At 43.2% G+C, this 18,748-nt stretch overlaps 2 protein-coding genes and 1 long non-coding RNA gene across 3 annotated transcripts; 1 reads left to right on the top strand and 2 right to left on the bottom strand.

Annotated features, from left to right (window-relative positions):
• The first annotated feature begins 1,800 nt into the window (after positions 1-1,800).
• rab27b (RAB27B, member RAS oncogene family) lies at positions 1,801-7,771 on the top strand. Its single transcript, XM_068752802.1, has 5 exons — positions 1,801-1,953; positions 4,456-4,538; positions 6,092-6,195; positions 6,286-6,409; positions 7,585-7,771. Exons 1-5 carry the CDS (start codon positions 1,801-1,803, stop codon positions 7,769-7,771), a joined length of 651 nt encoding a protein of 216 aa, XP_068608903.1.
• A 3,618-nt stretch (positions 7,772-11,389) lies between these two features.
• Positions 11,390-15,649, bottom strand: LOC137908679 (cingulin). Its single transcript, XM_068753100.1, has 5 exons — positions 15,614-15,649; positions 15,035-15,153; positions 14,009-14,117; positions 13,478-13,641; positions 11,390-13,079 (listed from the first exon to the last, which is right to left on the bottom strand). Exons 1-5 carry the CDS (start codon positions 15,647-15,649, stop codon positions 12,968-12,970), a joined length of 540 nt encoding a protein of 179 aa, XP_068609201.1. The 3' UTR covers positions 11,390-12,967.
• Positions 15,650-15,679: 30 nt separating this feature from the next.
• On the bottom strand, positions 15,680-16,887 carry LOC137908946 (uncharacterized). Its single transcript, XR_011105971.1, has 3 exons — positions 16,871-16,887; positions 16,555-16,728; positions 15,680-15,765 (listed from the first exon to the last, which is right to left on the bottom strand). It is a non-coding gene; the product is annotated as an uncharacterized lncRNA (long non-coding RNA).
• Between the last annotated feature and the right edge of the window lie 1,861 nt (positions 16,888-18,748).

The raw sequence follows: 18,748 nt of genomic DNA, 5'->3' as shown, positions 1-18,748 counted from the left end.
TATTCTTGTTTTTGTCGTGTTTTGTTTCATAATGTCTCAGATTATACTCTTTCAGTACCCCACACTTCCTCCACACAGAAGACACACAGGTTCTCCAGCTTCCTCCATGAACAAGGACTCCGACTCCCACCTTGAAACCCCCGGTTCTTCCGTTCTGCCATTTTTGATGGGTATCTGAAAGTTAACTTTACTGTTATGCTAACGACTTCTGCGCTAATAAATATTGAAATAAAGCGGCCGACTGCTCGGTGCGTCACCGTTGCATTGTGTGAAATGTAGTATTGGTGCGTGTAAAAGATCTGGGGGCTGCAGGCTGGTTCTAATAATAAATCAATATCATCCCGGGGGCCGTAGAAAACCTTCTCGTGAGCCTGATGTGGCCCCCGGGCCCTGACTTTGACATATGTGCCGTAGGTCCTGGATCGACAAACAGAACAGGTGTGAGTGAAAAGGAAATTAACAAAGCACAACACAATTACGTAACCCTCACAGTTTTCTTCCTCAGCGCTGTCATCCTGCAGCGGCGATTTCCACTGTGGCCTCTGATTGATCCTCGGTGCGACCGTGCAGGAAAATCATTACTGTTCGAAACGCCTTCCAAAGTATGAGGGGGAGCCGAGTCTGAATGCTCATTGCTATGGAAACCTTTGAGTTTTATTATTAAGCCTTAAATCCACATTGTTTTACAAGCAGCCCACCAGATAGCTGCATTTGTTGGTGACTAATGAGTGGAATAAGTGACACCAGTGAAGGCAAGGACGCACATGAACAGCTACCTGTATAGGATAGTCCATTAAAAGAAAGCGTGGCAGAAGCATTCACATATAATCTACAGATTCTACAGTTTACAAGAGATTGCAGCACACATTACAGGTGGTTTTCACTTGTTTTTATTTGGAAAACCCACATTTTATCTCTTAATGTAACCTGTTACACCTTTATTTTGAAATATATAAAAAGAAAAAAAAAGTCTCAAGATATTTGAAATCAACTGAATTTTTCCAAGTTTTGTGTTTTTGTTCAACCTCTTTTGTTTTGTGAAAGGAAACGTGTTGGATTAAGATTATAACTCGCTTCATTTTTCAGTCGTATTCCATTTGTGTAAAAGCCATCCAGCGACCGGACGCACTTTATTTTCACCTCCAATGTTCAGGTTTATTTGCGAGAAGCTCCAACCGCTGTGTTGCAGTGTGAGGCAAACAGAAATGTGCCTCCTCTCAATGCACGGTTTTAAAGCTTTCACCAAAATAGAACGCGAATCTGCCAAAATCGGTGTCGGCAGATTAGATTTTATATAAATTACTGATCACAATCAGCCTGTGAAATCACAATGAGTGCACGTCTGCATCTGACAATATCCTTACCAGCAGCAGACTGGACCCCCCCCCCCCCCCCCGGAGTATATGTGTTTTGGCATTTTCCACCAATAGATTTAAGTCATGATCTTTACGCTTCAAAATAATTACAAATTCCTACTTTTGAGAAATCTGTATATTTCATGTAAAGATTTTTTCTATGTGGTCGTTTTTCTCTGATTTTCTTCTTCTTGCTCAATTATGAAAACACTCTCTTTTCCACCCACATTCATTTCTCCCACTCCAATCTGCCCAGAAAGTCTTAGTTTGGTTTGGATGACCCTCAAACCACTCACTCATCAGTGGGTAGTAACACACGCACGCGCACCCACGCGCACACACACGCACACACACGCCACCCATGCCTATAGGAGCTGTAAGTTCCTGCTGTCCATATGTTAAACTGGGACTGCCCCTTTTCCGTAGGTTCATCGCGCTCGTCACGATGACTGATGGGGATTACGACTACCTGATAAAGCTCCTTGCCCTGGGGGACTCCGGCGTCGGGAAGACCACGTTCCTGTACCGATACACAGACAACAAGTTCAACCCCAAGTTCATCACGACAGTCGGCATTGACTTCAGGGAAAAGAGAGTGGTGAGTCCGGATGCTTTCCTGTCGACTCTTCCAGGAGATCGTCGACGCTTCAGCCCCAAAATCGTTTCAGTCGACTTTCAAATTATTATTATTCTATTGATAGCTATTATTCAGGGACTCGACTTCAGCAGGGAAGGATTGACTCTCTGGATGTTTTGCCATGATCGCTGAACTTCCCTGGATTAGACAGATGAAATGTGGGATTAAACTCATTCAGTGCCAGCCATTTTCAGCTCAGCTATATCCTGAGTGCCCCAGGTTTCACTTATTTTCCCCGATTTTCCAAGCCCCACAGAATATTCTGTACAATGACTATGCAAACGCCGAACCAACCAAAATGAATGATTAAAGTGTTTTCCTTCATCAGGAAGGTATTGGCCGTTGAAGAGAGGCAGATTTCAATCTCAGGGTTGGCAGTGAATGTTTGGGTTATAAAAAACGCCTTTAGACGTCAATGGCAATCAAGGAGTTAAAATGTTTTTAACTCCTTGAGTGCCATTGCCTAAGCCTGACGACATAAATGATTTACACGCAGATATCAAGCTGTAGTCGGTTCCACACTCTTCACTCATGGACAGGAAGGATGCGGCGCTGCCGTGTTCCAGGTCTCTGTTGTTGATCCAGCCTCTCCAGATGACTCATGGGGCTGATTATTGGGCCTCACCTCCTCTATGTGGGCTTTGAAGAGTCAAACAGGGGCAGACAGGCGTGATCACAGCTGTAGTTCAGTGGCATTGCTGCCTCTTCCTTAGGCTTTCTAGTGCTAAATGTGGATCAGGATATTTTTTGGCACGACATTGGTGTGACACATAAGTGTAATGTGGTTTAAGGTGACTGTACTTCTACCATTCCACTTTAACATGGGCAGGGATACAGTCTAGTATTTGGATAGTCGGCCTCCATTACTGCAACCCTTCTCAAAGATGGTTCATAGTTTGTTTGTTTTTTCTCCATTTGAAAGTCAGTTCAAAAATTAGACTGATGCCATTCGGAAACTCTCATCTTTGGAACTCCATTCACTTGAAACCTATCAATGCTACTACAGTATTTACATTTACTGGTTGTTGGGCAAGTGGGTTTATTTACCACCTAGTTTCAATCTAACAAAGTTAGAATGCTAGTCTTAACCTGGTTTGTCTGTGAATGCTGCCAGAGTAAGTGACAGTGTCTCATACGGGAGCGCCGGGAGTGGGAACGTTTCTTGGGTTCATGCACCAGAAATTAAGCAGGCTCTGCACAGTGCAAAAATCAGTAAAGGTGCAAAATGCAAAGGACAGATCACGTATGAATAAATGATAGTCAAGTGTGAGGTTCGTAGTGACAATGTAAGCCGTTGTAAAAACGAGGTGGTAGCATAGTAGCATGGCAGCTGCACATCAGCAGCAGTTCATCACGACGGAGTCGGGATCACTGTCCAGAGCCCCTGCTTGCAGCTCTGACCGTGGAGGTGTTCAGATTCAGTCAGTGTATTTGTCACTTAGATGCACTGTTTAGCTACATGCATGTGAAAGACTTATGCTCGGAAGCTCCAGTACAAGAAGACATGATCATAAAACATGAGAACAAAGACCTCAATGAGTAGAGTATAAACACAGTCAAAGGAAGCAAAAATGCATGCATGAAGGGCTGGACAATATGGCCGCAAAATAAAAGCTTTTTTTGTCAACTTGGTAAGGACGTCATTAATCTCTGTCTGTATAAAGAGAGAGAGAGAGAAAAAAAAAGGGGCGACAGTGGCGCGGTGGTTGAGAGGGTCGTCCTACGGCCGAGAGGTTGGCGGTTCGATCCCCGGCTTGGGCGCATGTGTACACTGTCGTTGTGTCCTTAGGCAAGACGCTTCACCCGCATTGCCCGGGCGCATGCGCATGTTGCAACCAGCAGCAGTTCAAACTGCTGTAAACCAAATTGCCCTCCAGGGGACAGGTTAATAAAGTATTGTATTGTATTGTATTGTCTTCTTCACCAGACATCTGAAACATCATTGAAATGAAATGTTATTTTTTACTTTCAAAGCATTATGATATACTTGCTTCATCTGCGTGGCTGCGCTTTTAGACGGCTAGGCTAGTTAGCTTCAACAGGATGACTGTGAGCATGCTTTCCCACGTTGCGATCAGTATTCCATGGGAATGTACGAGATATCAAATCGTGATTATTATTAAATACTGAGCACCACAATACATCCTAGTATGGAGGCTATGGTCTGTTTAAAACTCTCTTCTGTTCAAGTGTTATTTCTAACACACAATCTCAATTTGGAATGACATTTAAAATAGTTGTTATATGTAAAGAGTTGATCTCACTCTTTTCAACATGCCCGTTTCCTGAACATTCCTACTCTAGTGTGCTGCTCTGTGAGCTACAACAGAAGCAGCAACTCTTTGTTACGCTGCAACAGAAACCAAGGGAAAAGGTTTCTGATGCTTCGCCACGCGATCTTCCACGTGATGCCATCAAGATTTCTGTTGGATGGAAACTATCCCGGTGTTTCTTTCCCGCCAGGTGTACACGGCAACCAATGGGACGGCCACGGGGAAGACCTTCAAGGTTCACCTGCAGCTCTGGGACACAGCTGGACAGGAGAGGTGGGTCCACTGGGCAGCGGACAGTCCACTTTGTCAAAATGCTGCTGCTCACATGCAGAACCTCGTCGGTTAAAGAGACATCCCCGTCAAAAAGTCAAAGGTTTTCCTCACGCTGGTGACTATTTAAATCTAAGTCAGTCTCTGCATTTAATAGTCTGGCACTCGCTGGTAGTTCGGTTTTTTTTTTGTCCACGTGAATACCCCTACTACTATTTATTGGACACACCCTCCTGGTCGTGAGTCTATTCCATTCCTGAATACATATATATACACAAGCTGTTCACTGTAAGACAGCTAGCTTTGCAAAGATTCAGGACACAATGGCAGGTTACTCACATGTGCATCTTTATGTTAGTCTTCTAGTTTAATGCTGTCAAAATTTCATGGTAAAATAAAGGAGAGAAAAATAAGTGGTGTTCTGTCTGATCGCTGCGGACGTACCTGAGCCGCTAGTCGCTGGCTGCAGTGACTCATCAGCCCTGACTCACCAGCCCCTGGATACAAAGGCCCCCGGCTGCAGAACCAACGATGGGCTGGTGGTGAAAGAAAAGGGACCACACGAGGGTCAAGGGCTGAAACCACTGAAGGAAGAGTGTGTGATGAGCGTAACCTAATCTGTTGCTTCAGCCCAGTGCTTCTCAATGATTTTCTGTTACGACCCCCCTAGGAAGAAAAAAACATTTCACGACCCCCCCCCCCCCCAAAAAAAAAATAACCCACTCTTGTATCATTAACATAAAAATAAATATGAAAAAGAAAGAAATATAGATCAACTTACAACAAAGAATAACTTCATTACCATTTTTTTGGTCTGCAACAGAAAATATTTGAAGTGCATCAGTTTGCCTGAAATATTTTTTTAATCCTTAAACTACAATTTTTACGATTAAATAATAAATTAAATAAATAACATCAATAAATAATAACAAATTAAAAATGATCAGGAGCAGGAGCACAACATATAAAACACTTTAACCTACAAAACCAAAATGAAAAAACAATTGTGCTGATTTTCTTTTAGCAAAATGAAGAAGTCATATCTTTTCTCGTCTCCCACCGTCGTCACGGTGAAGCCAAGCGCTACGTACGCTACGTACGCTACGTACGCTACGTACGCTACGTACGCTACGTACGCTACCCTCCTTTGACTGACCCTCCTTTAACTTATCATCTCCGTCTCTGTTAAATATTTCTCCACGCTGTCTCTTGAGGGTTTGTTTACACCTGCTCTTCATATCGCCTGCTTTGTGCTGTGTGTGCGGCGCGCATGCGGCGCGCAACACCATAGAGATAATACTCCCTGCGCGCACTCTGACAATCAGGGCGCCACTGCCAACTACTGGAGTGGATGTTCAATTACATTTTAATCTAGTACGGCAAAACAACATGTTCTCCGCGGTTACAGGTGCCCCCCCCTGACATCGCACCGCGACCCCCGCCCCACCATTTGAGAACCACTGCTTTAGCCTGAATGATTGCGGGATGCATGCTTGTTGATAAATCATTCCCACAATGCAGCGGACACAGCATCCTGTCATCCTGTGTTGTTCCAGGTTCCGCAGCCTGACAACGGCATTCTTCAGGGACGCCATGGGGTTCCTGTTGATGTTTGATCTGACTAGCCAGCAGAGTTTCCTCAACGTCAGAAACTGGATGAGTATGTTAACGTGATGATTGTTTTTGTTCGTCTTTTATTCATCAATGAACTATTTTGCACCTCTGGGTTTTCATGCGTGTTGATTTCCAGGCCAGCTGCAGGCCAATGCCTACTGTGAGAATCCTGATATTGTGCTGGTGGGAAACAAAGCGGACCTGGCGGACCAGCGGGAGGTTCAGGAGAAACAGGCCAAGGAGCTGGCTGATAAATACGGGTACGGCTGGTTCTCATTCACTGAACTTGGATGACTTGACTTTGGAGTAAGAGTTACTGGAATATAAAGAAGTCTGGGATGAACTCAGACTTGATGAACTCAGCACTATCTGCTGACAAGACAAATATCAGGGCAACCGTGAACAGGCCTGCTATCAGACCGAGGAATGAAGTGAAGATGGCTAAGCTCAAACATTGACCTTGAAACTGAAACAGTCAGAGTAGGTGAAAAGTCAAGATTAAAACAAACTTTGGAGGAGGTGAAATGTGCAATCAGAAGGTTTGTTTACCTGGGCCGGCTTTCAGCCTCCATCAAAGCTGAACAGCCTCCTAGACAGCATTGGTTGAGTTCATGTCACTATTCAGTGGCCTCTGTTGCTGTGGTTGTGGTTTCATGGGAACAAAACTTTATGGTCCGATTATTAAAGGAAGTGAAGAATGCAGCCTCATGGGTAGTGCGGTTAGCACTACCCATGAGGCTGCATTCTTCACTGCAGGAGCTAACGTAGCATTGCCAGAGTCTCTCTGGTGCCGCACCCAAGCCCGGATGAATGCAGAGAGCTGCGTCAGGAATGGCATCCGGCGTAAAAATGTGCTAAATTGAACATGCAAATGAATGTAAATAATAAAGTCATAACCGGATCGGTCGAGGCCCCATCCGACGCTGCTGGAATTACTGTGGTTTGTTTTGGAGTTAATGTCAGAGAGGCCAGACTTCGATGGTTTGGACATGTCCAGAGGAGAGACAGGGACTATATCGGTAGAAGGATGCTGAGGATGGAACTGCCATGGAACAGGACTAGAGGACGACCCAGGAGAAGGGACATGGACGTAGTGAGGGAGGACATGAGAGTGTCTGGTGTTGGGGAGGACGATGCAAAGGACAGGACTAGAGGACGACCCAGGAGAAGAGACATGGACGTAGTGAGGGAGGACATGAGAGGGGCTGGTGTTGGGGAGGACGAACACCAGCCAAGGACAGGGTGAAGTGGAGAACATTGATTTGCTGTGGCGACCCCTCAGGGGACAAGAAGAAAGTACAGTAGTAGTTTTAAATGAAGTGAAGACTATACAACAGGGGATCATACAGGTGTATAAACGGTTAATAATAATTTGGTTATTTGGAAAACAATTTAACTAAAACCTTTCGTTGACAAATGTTTTTTTTGCTCCCAGAATTCCATACTTTGAAACGAGTGCAGCGACGGGGGCGGAGGTGGACAAGGCGGTGTTAACGCTGCTGGACCTGGTCATGAAGAGGATGGAGCAGTGCGTTGACAAGCCTCCCTCTGAGTCGGCCAATGAGAATGGAGCCACCAAGCTCGCTGACGGGCAGCCCAATGAGAAGAAATGTGCATGCTAGGTCAAGAGGCCGTTCAGGAAACGACCAGTCAGCGCTCTGTTGTTGTGTTTCCTCCCAACACTTCCTCCCACGCTTTTACTTTCTGTGCCACCTTTGATCGCATGGCTATCAGTCGTTTGTTGCTCACTCCATTCTGCCGGACACTAACCTTTTCCTTTTACCATTTTGTTTGTTTTCTTTCTTTATATTCTTTTTTCAACCATCTGCCTGTCAGGCACTGAAGCGAACCCCGCCTCCCTCTTGTGGCTGTTCAAGGTAATGCAGTCTCAATCTATTTGCACCTGAGCACTTTTATGGAGGGAATTACATTGGCATGGGACAGATTTCATCAACATCAGGCTCAGCACCTGGGACCACTGTGCTTTTATTTTGGTTCCCTGCACATATTTGATGCTGCAACCCCTTTAGCTGCCCACAATCATGTCTCCGCCTTTCATGTTGCTTATGTGTTCTATATTGTTGGGTACGGTGTCATACTGGAGGTGTTTAACACCTGAGTGAGACAAACTGTCTTCTACGATGTCTGATTCTGACTCTGATCAATTTTTGATTTATTGCTCAGCTAGCATTAGCTTGTTAGCTTGTAGCAAAATCCAGGTTATATAACATTATTATCAACATTAGACGCTGTATTAATCAATAATGGAAATCACACATATTCCATTGAGGAAATATTTGATGTTTCACAATCATGCTAGTCACTGTAGATTAATCTGTTTACAGTCACCCTTGAATTCATACTTTTGATCAACACTTATATTTTCCTATTTCATGCATTAGTTGGAAGAATCTGTGGAGGGGGGCGGGGGGGTTGGACTGTGGAATACAATTTGATATTCAGCAGGTAGAAGAACCTGTGTACTTCTGTCTATCGTCTATGTTTAATTTATGAAGGAAGAGAAGATTTTTTGGCTAGTTAGCTACACGCTAGCTAACGGTTAGCTATACACACTAGCGTACAGGATTTGGAGCTATTTTGAAAGATTTGCTGAAACACTTCCAATACATTTGTGGACCTATAAATCTTCATGACACACATTCTATTAGATAAAGATTATTGTCGTAATTTTGTATTTTTTGTGTACATATACATGCTTTTCACTGAGCCCCATCTTTTCCCCTGGCTTTGACGTTAGAACATGCATGCGGTGCGTTAGCTTAAGCGTAAACAGCACTACGATGTTTGGTTGGCTCATCTCATGTTCAACTTGCTTGTCACCTTCCACTAGGCTAGGGGCTAGGCAAACAGTATTGCCTTCTGTAACATATATACCTTGACACAATATTCTAGGAGGTACAGCATGTGCAAAGGTGAATAAACGCTACATTTTTGGAAAAAGATAATCTCATTCAGAAAAGAGGAAAGACAAATTGTCTTCGACTGATCTCCGGCCTTGGCCTTTAGAGCAGCCTTCCACGTTCGGGGACGAGACCTTGATGATCAGATAAAATGTCAGCTGCTCTGGAGATCAAATCATGTTTGTCCTAATGTGCATTAAGGGAAACAACAACAATGTAACCTAGAGAACAAACATTCTATGTGAGTCAGTATGAATGCCCTGAAACAAAAATAATTCACCCAGAGGATAATTAGATTTCATAAGAAAAATAAACTTCTGAGAATGTAAAATCACTAAATCTCCTGCTACCATATCTCCGCTATATCTTCTTTTTCTGTTGCGATATAAACATTAATTCAACTATTTCTAATTCAGCTGTAAAATGTTTATCTCATAAAAAGAAACTCTATTATAAACTGTTGAAGAGCAGTAGAAGATGGTTCAGATAATTTTTACTGTGGAACAATTTGGTTTTTTTGCTCACCGCTGTTCTGTAATAATGCTATTGAATGTAAATTCCATTTTCTAAGGCTGTGCGATTTGTGCCGTGATGATTTGAACAGTTTTCCTCCTTGCCTTACGTCATGAAAAACCTTCAAGTCAAGTTGTGGAGCACGGGAAGCAATTCTATTTCCTCCTTCCGTGTGTCCACGGCAACGGTTTAGTCTCAACTCACTGCTGCATCATTGGGATTACTGCAGGTTGGTTTTGTAAAGTGTGCTGAAACCAGTGGCTGCCAAATAGATTCATGTTAGGTGTGTGTGGCTTACAAACGTTACTGCGGCCATTTTTAAGGCTATACAATAACACGATTTTATCGATAGCATTTCTTAGTATTGTGCTCTCTGGATCCTTGGAAGTAAATGTATCATAGTTTATTTGATCTGCCAGTGTGCCAAACAGGAAGCAAGACATTTGCTTTTTGACAACCCTTAAACTCTTTTTTTTATTTATTTAAAGCTAAGCAGAGTTTTGTGCCAACAGCTGATCTCAGTGCCATATTACATACTGACTACTGGCCATAAAGCTGGAGCTGGCTTTACACACATTATCTCAGACTTTCATAATGATAATGTTTCCATTAAACTCTGTATCTGGATGCAACTGAACTATATTTCTTGCTCTAGGTCATCTTATGATAATTATAATGTTCAAGTTGCAAACTTGGAAATGAGCTCAGTGAGCTGTATGCAGGTTCGATGCTTTTCTTTGGCTCCATCGCTTGTTAGTGAACCACGTCCTGTCACAGGAAATGTACCTTTAAGATTGAGACATCAGAACTAGTTGCAGTAACTAAAATGGATTTCTAGTTACTGAGGACATTAAAAAAGAGGCTAAAACGCTCTGTACCTTGCTGCATCGTTCTCTGTAATCCCCTTTAATATTACATAAGCTATTATTATTATAAAAGTATTCGGAAGTGCAGAAAATCCTTAAGATCTCTGACACAAAAAGCACAGCAGCCGCAGGTTTTCTTTCTAGTATTTGGAGTCCACATTTCCAGTGTGTCTCACCTTCAACCAGACAAATCTTTGTTTTTCTCATAACACTTGATGGCAACTTTAACCATTTGTCCTCAGATAGCTTCCATTCAGCTCCGACATGATGTTCACGGCAGTTCTTTTCTTGAGGCAAGTTGTGTTTTTTTTTTAGTTTTTGAATTCATATTGAGAGTTTACACTATTTAGTCATGTTGTGCCTCTAACTGTTCTGTCTACTCTGTAAAGTCTTGATCTATTGAGTATTTTTGCAGTACTGACTATACATTACAAGCAGAATTCTTCATGGTGTTTTTGTGGTCAATATATCAACTACTCAATCCAAGTACCTCTAAGAGCTTTTATTTTTGGAAATCCTCTGTGTGAATTCTCTCTTGACGCCTGCGGTTTGTACGCATTTGTTCGGTTTTCACGGTCTTTATCAGCATGTTTGACACGAGAATGAAATGACATGTGATGTTTCTGATATCAGAGCTGCAAATAAATCGGTTTGTTTTATCCTGGCCTTTTTGATTTCGTCCGTGTTGCCGTTGAGACCTTCTAGTCAACTTTGTGCTTCTGAAAAGGTTCTATGTGCCTTGATTTGGTTGAGCAGGACTGGCAGCAATCTGGGATGTGAACCTCTAGACTGAGACGCAGGTTGTGATTGTTGCAGCTTTTTACGTGATGCTGTTTAATCTTTAATATTTGAAAGGGAAATATCCCTAATGAACCCATAAGCCATTTCAGCTTTCATCGTGCTCAAAACCCCCCCACAAACGAGTGACCGATACTCAAGTTGGAGAAGAATTTATTTGATTCTCACCAAAAGAGACGTCAAACACAAAAATAAATACCCGAGAACCGTGGAACCAGTGGAATGTGAAGTGTAATTACAAAAATAGGTGAGCGTTCTGTCTCTCTTTACACATCTGGAGACAAGTTTTGTTATGGAAAAGCATAAAACCAAAAAAACATTCCCGACAGTTGTAATAGGAAACACCCGATTAGAAAAAAAAGAGTTAGTGTTTCCAACAAAAAAACAAATGTAAACATGTCACAGAATTTAAAACCATCGCAATATGAGCCCATGAACATTTTCAGAACTTACCGATTTGATTTTAACAGACAATCCGTGTTTCTGTTTCCCTCCAAAATAAGAGCATGCAGAACATTAAACAGATGGAAAAGGAAAAGCAAGTAGCATATAAACTGGTTGATGCATAATCACTTTTCTTGCCTCCTCCTCATTTTGCATTAACGCACACTTTTGATCTCAACTACACAAACATTACGATGGAGAAAAACAAACACATCTCAGCTGTTACACTTCTAAAATCTGTTTTAAACAAATGTTTATTTTTGCCAGCAACGAGTGACTTCCTTTCTCCTTTCTCTCATCTCATGGGTAGATACTGTATGTGGGAGGCACAGCAAATTACATCAATATAGCAGCAAGCCCCTGTAAAAACGCATCTTTATCCTAACATGAGGAACTGCCAAAAAAAAAAAGATATTCAAATCATAAACAAAAAGTGCTCAGCATAAATCTTGAGATTGTGTGAGAAACGGAAAAAAAGAAGCAGCTAAATCACATTGTGTCATCGCCCTGTTATGTGTTCAACCAAGCTGGCTCTGAAACGGGAAATCCCTCTTTATAAAAGCTGTTGCCCAAATCAGAGAAGTTTGCCGTCTTGAGTAGAAACTGTTGAGTGAGCTTTAAAATAACAGCAATTAAAAAACAAAATCCCACTCCAAATGTCATCAAATATAAGTCCGTTCAGACTTTTATGCTATAATCATTTATGCAACTCGTACAAAATCGAAACCTTCAGATGTATTTTGTGTTGTTCAGGGACCCCAGAAATCTCATAGTAAGTATTATCTCTCTAGTCAGAATTATATTAATGTTCAACTGCATCTGTCGCTATGACGTACAGGAGACACAAAGTGAAGATGGCGAATGTCATTGTTAAGATTTATTTAGCATTTTTATATCTTTAAAATCTTACCCTGTCCATGAACGTTCATACCTGGGTCAGCGGCGCTGGCCGTTAAACTGACAGGGAATTCCCCAGGGATTCAATTCTGTACAATGTGAAAAACAAAACAATACTTTGTCTTTCGTATAATTTGCACCAGATTGCATCCGTTTTTCTTAGTAATTATGAAGGAATAGCATGATGCTAATAAACATTGCGCAAACTGGGGTCAGCTGTGTAAAAGAAAAGATCCAGGAGGACTTTTAACCTTAGTAACCTTTAATCGCTGAGTCAGCGCTGCCTCATGGCTGCCTATGTCATCCCATGGAAACACATTTAAACTGCACTCTCAGTGTGGCAATTGTTTCTTGATGAGAGAATGAGAAGGGTCGAGGGTCAGACTTTGCTGACGCTGTCTGTTTCTGGCTTATCATCGTCTTCATCTTCAACACTCAGGTCCAACCTCAGGTTGTCCAAAGTTTGACGAATCTTCATGGACTCAGTCCGCCTGTTGGAGAGATGGAGAGATGTTGGTGAAACAGCATCCTCTACATGTAGCGTGTGACTCTCTCTCTTCCCTGTAGTCTTGTGCTCTCTCTCCCTTTGTTTGTCCCTCTTTCTGTTTCTCAGTCTTGTCTCTGTCTCGCCCTTTCTGTCATTGTCTCTCTCTCTCTCTCTCTCTCTCTCTCGCTCTATTTCTCAATGAAACTGGTCCAGACAGATGGCCGTCCACCATGAGCCTAGGTTCTGTTCAAGGTTTCTGCCTGTTAAAGGGAAGTTTTTCCTTGCCTCCGTCTCCAAAGTGCTCGCTCTTGTGGGTCAAGTTGGGTTCTGTCTTTCCCTGCTAATCCTGTAAAGTGCCTTGAGACGACTTCCTGTTCAATGAAACTGAATTGAAGTGAATACTTTGTCTGCAGGTGCTGGTCAAGCAGCTGCCTCTGCAGCCGGCTGTTCGTCTCCCTCTCCTCTGCCAGCTCTCTCTGGGTGTGACGGTACTGCGCCTCCTTCCTGCTAGCGTCCTCCTCTGCCTCGTTCAGTTGGCGCTTCAAGGAGCGCATCCTCTGGCTTAACTGGACAACCAATCAGAGAGCAGCAATTAGTTTATTTCAGACAGGATCCAACAATCAGACTGATTTTGGAACAACTTTTTCAACACTGAAGACATCTTGTCAGCATCATGTAAAACAATAATTACAGACTACAGACTAAAATAAAACATCTTTGCAAGTGTTAAACTTTATGTCCTCAGTTGTTAACAATGATAACATCATTTATTGCTTTACTCAAGAGGCAAACTTAAGAATAACAAACAGTAACTGGTCAGAATGCATTCATGGACATGAACTTAAATGTTGAGCTGATAATGAGATTTAAAGATTTAAGTGTGTGTGTGTGTGTGCGTGTGTGCGTGTGTGTGCGTGTGTGTGTGCGTGCTACCAGGTCTTTCTGCTCAGTAGATATCCTGTGTTCCTCCTCCATCTGGTCACTCAGCTCATGTATCCTCCTTTCCAGCTTGCTGATGGTGTTGGTCAGAACAGACTTATTCCTGCAAAAAACACGAACAACTGCTGACCGCGGGTTCATCAGAGCCGATTGAGTGCTTGTGGAAAACCCGATCCATCAAAATATTCATTCATTGTTAACCGCTTCGTCCTGTACCGGGTCGCGGGCCGTCACAATATGATAGACTGGGGAGTTCTGGTGATTTCAATGGAAGAAGAGATTAACTTTGGACCACTTATAAGTTGTGAGAAAAATATTGACTCCTAATTACAAATTTTTACAATCTGAAAATTATTTAGGATGAATGATGCCAAGTATTATTGAAACTGATGCTTATAAAATCTCAACAATATTAGACCTGGACTAAAAAAGGATTTAGTTCTTTTGCAGCTTTGTCCATATTGACTAAAGTCGCTTTCACACCAGAGCTGTTTGGCCCGCTTTAAACGGACCAGAGTTCGTTTCCTCGGATAGTCCACTTCGTTCGGACAGGTGTGAAAGTTCATCTGAACTCTGGTGCGGATCAAATAAGCAAACTCTGGTCCCCCTGAAAACGTGGGTCTCGGTTCGCTTGCAAGTGAACCCTGGTTCCGTTTGTATGTGGTGTGAAAGCTCACCGGACCAAACACAGGACCAGATATATATATATATATGCAGATCATCAAGGGTAGAGGAAGTACAGGGTGTACTCCAACCCAAAACAAACATGGGAAACACTTGTCCAATCGACGAGCGCCCCTTTCAACCACGTGATGCTGCTCAGAAAGTTCAGTTCGCTTTAGGAATCGCAGTGTGAAAGCAGAACTGAAACAAGTGATAAATGCAACAATGTTGCGACTTTCAGCTCCTCAATCGAACCGAGTCCGAACCGGGCCCGCTTGGTTCAGGTGTGAAAACGACAGAAGGGCTGTGAACATTTTTGTGTTGTTGTTGTTGTTGTAAGAAAGGCTGTGTTCTCACCTCTCCTCGGTCCTCAAGGCGTTCTCCAGCTCTTTGACTTTGTTCTCCGTTCTGGAGATGACGTCCTCCTGAACTCTGGAGCTCTGGACGTCCTCCAGCTCCAGACGCAGGTCACGCAGCTACAGACGGAGGTTTGAGTCAGATCACCCAACAAGCTCTCATTCCTACATCGTTGGTTCTTTACTTTCAATCTGCAGCTTGTCCATTTGTTTGTCAGCAGGATTACGCAACACCTGATAAGAGGATGGCTTTTCTTTGGACAGAATGGACCACAATCATTTTATTATCTGAAAAAAGGGGAAGATTCCTTATTTCCTTTTCACCTTCTGTACAATTTGCAGGACAGCTGCTGCTCTTTCACATTCCCTTCTTTAGATTCATTTTTAGAGAATCTCTTTTCATCCAGGCAGCAATGAATAAATAAACTCTTCACACAGACCAGCAGAGGACGTCCCCAGTACCTGTCTCTCCAAGGAAGCCTTCTCAGCCTCCAGCAGGTCGTTCAGATCCTTCTCCTGAAACAGCTTCAGCTGCAGCTGCTCAGTCTGAGAACACACACACACACACACACACGCACACACTCCCTGATGAGCAGTCTGGTGGTGTCTGATGCATGCTGGGCTCACCTCCAGCCTATCTACCTGTTCGATGGCTCTCTTCTGTTTGGCGGCCCATCGCTGCTCGCTGTCATGCAGCTCCTCCACATCGCCCTCCAGGTCGATCATCTTCTCCTGAGGAGAAGGAACAGCCCATCACCCAAACAGGAAGACTAAACTTTCCTGATCTGAGGTCCGTTTTCATGACGACTCATCAGCAGCACATTCAGCATCCTCAGAAATAGTTACAAACATAATGCGTATTTGGGATTATGGAATTAATGCCTCACGCGATTAGCATAATGAAGCCTCGTTAACCCTGAGCTCTGAACGTTTCCTTGACTGATTAATTCAAGCGGACGTCTCTGTCTGGATCATCAGGTCTGTCTGATCTACAGCGCTTGAAGCTGCATGCAGGAGATATAAAATGATTCATCTCAAAGAAGCTTTCTTCTTTGGTTTGTTAACAGAAACAGATGAAAGTAAGTAAATCATAATTGAGTTTTCTAACATTGTATACTGAACTATTCCCTGGCTTTAATAATATAAATATTTCTGTAGTCTTTTGCACGGGCTAACACGCTCTTTCTTTGCCATGAACATAGCGTATCTTTATATTTAAGCGATTGTAACTCGTATTCATCGGCAGCTGAAAATAGTCACCAACAATGATTTTAGCCTGGCTGCTCCACCTCAGTCGGGGGCTTGGCACAAATAAAGACTTCTAGAATACATTTAAAAAGTATCAAAGATGAACTTTCCATTTAGTTGCTTGCTGTGCAGCATCAGAAATAGACAGATTCTCATTTTTAATTCAACATGATGGACTTTTTCTGGGCCACCTGTAACGTTAATCTTTTCACGCTCTCATACGTATGGAGCTCATTTAGTGCCCCTCATCCGGCCAGTGGCTTCAAGCAGCACCTGAGACTGTTTGACTTGCTTGACCAGGTCATCCCTGGCCTGGTAGGTGGTCTGCAGCTCCATCTTGAGGTCGTCCACCATCCTCTCCGCCTGCTTGCACTGCAGCTGGATCTTCTCTCTCAGCTGGATCTCTTCCTCCAGGGTGCGCTGCTTATCGATCAGCTTCCCAGAAACCTGTGCACAAACACACGCACGGCGAGGCTTGCATTCACGAAAAGGTGTCTTCATTTATTATTTAGAGGTCTCGGCGATTTAGTGAAATGTATTCAGCATTAAATCTCAAGGCAGCCGATGATCGAGTGGACGGTGGGAATACCTCTCCCTGCAGCCTGCTGGCAAGGACCTGCAGCTTCTGCACTTCCTGCTCCTTCCCCAGCAGAGACTCCTCCAGCTCGTCCACCCTCAGCTGGCTGTCCTCACGCAGCTTCTGCTGCAGGCTCAGCTCAGCCGTAGCCTGCGTGGTTGTCTGCAGGGCCTCGCTAAGCTGGGAACACACACACAAACGCTACCTGGGTTTACTGGGGCAACATGGAGCTCCCTTCAGGGGGCCGTTTAGCAACCCCACCTCATCTAAATGAATGAAGCTGGCAAACACTTGAATACATGAATTACTGTATTAAGGGCAGGAAGACACGACAACAAATACAACATTTATTTTTATTTCGTCCTTTATTTAACCAGGTAAGTTAATTAAGAACTAATTCTCTTTCCCAATAACGACCTGGACCGACGCTATATGTCTTCGGTGGTGGGCGGAAGCCGGAGAACCTGGAGAGAACCCGGACGGAACCCACACAGACACAGGGAGAACAGGAACACGCCTCGCAGAAATGCTCCAAGCTGGATTTGAACCTGTGACCTTCTTGCTGTGAGGCAAAAGCGCTAACCACTGTGCCACCGCGCTGCCCAAAATGATAGTTGAATATGCAAACCGAGCAATAACAATTTTAAAAAGGTGAATCAGGCACTTTTAAATAATCTAAACGTTTGAGGTTTTACATTTGCAAATTAACTAGGATTTAAATGATTAATCAAACTGTACACCGACTTGAGTGAATTCTATTTTGAAAGGGTTTCTGATCTTCTTATCCTCTAAATGTGTAAATGTGAACAAGAAATTATGAAAGAGAAATCTCAATAATTAATTTACTGTTTGAGCTTCAACTGTGTAAAATCATGTCTGGTTCTATAAACGAGAGTAACTGTGTAAGCTGCTCCGGAGGTGAAACGCAGAGAGCTGCTCTGACAGCTGAGAGTTGTGACATCACAAAGAGTCTGAATGATTATCGTGGTCGAATCTTCAGGGAATGCATTCGAAACACTTTGATTTCTGTATATTCTGAAATATTTGATATTTATATTCACGTCAGACACACATTATATTCAATACGCCTTCAAACAAGGCTGAAGTAGAGCGTGTACCTCTGCATCCATTCTGATGATGGTGCTGTTGAGTTCAGCTGTCTTTTTGTCATAGTTGTCTCTGTCGACCTCCAGCTCCTCCAGCTGTCTCTCTGCCAGCCACAGCTTCTCAGAGAGAGTCTGGTTGTACTGGGTCTGCTTGTCCAGATTCTCCTGAGGACGGGCGGACAGACATAATATAAACGTAAAATGCAATGAATTAAAACTACAAAAAAATCGTTTTTGGGTCACTTTTAGGCCCAATAATGGTCAGCGCACGTGAACTAAGCAATTCACGTCTAAACAAAGGATGCTGTTGAATTTAGTAAAACTGCCTATTTTTTATTATTATCCTGTAAAGTACAAGTAAAGGAAGATTTAAGAGAACATGAAGTCATCTGGACATTTTATATTTTGATATAATCTATAGAAGCATCGCCCTCTGGCACCGCCTCCATTCCTCCGGAGAGCCCAGAGTAGCAGGAATGATCTGAATACACGGTGATCATTGTCCAGAACATGAAACCAGAGTACCTCAGCATCCTGAATCTTGTTCTTAAGGGACTGCTCAAGGAAGTTGAAGGCATACTCCTGCGTGTTGGCCTCCACCATGAAGGTCCGAGCCTCCTTCACCTCCATCTGCACAGTGAAATCATAGTTGAATATGCAAATGCATGATGCACAGCATCCACCCATCCACCCATCCACGCCTCCCCACCTCCATCGCTCTGCATCTATCGGCCCAGGATTGGTTCTCTCGATCCATATCTATCATCTGCTCTCTCATCCTCTT

Source organism: Brachionichthys hirsutus, chromosome 19 (genome assembly GCF_040956055.1).
Source record: "Brachionichthys hirsutus isolate HB-005 chromosome 19, CSIRO-AGI_Bhir_v1, whole genome shotgun sequence".
Classification (NCBI taxonomy): domain Eukaryota; kingdom Metazoa; phylum Chordata; class Actinopteri; order Lophiiformes; family Brachionichthyidae; genus Brachionichthys; species Brachionichthys hirsutus.
This window is presented reverse-complemented; position numbering and strand designations above follow the sequence as displayed.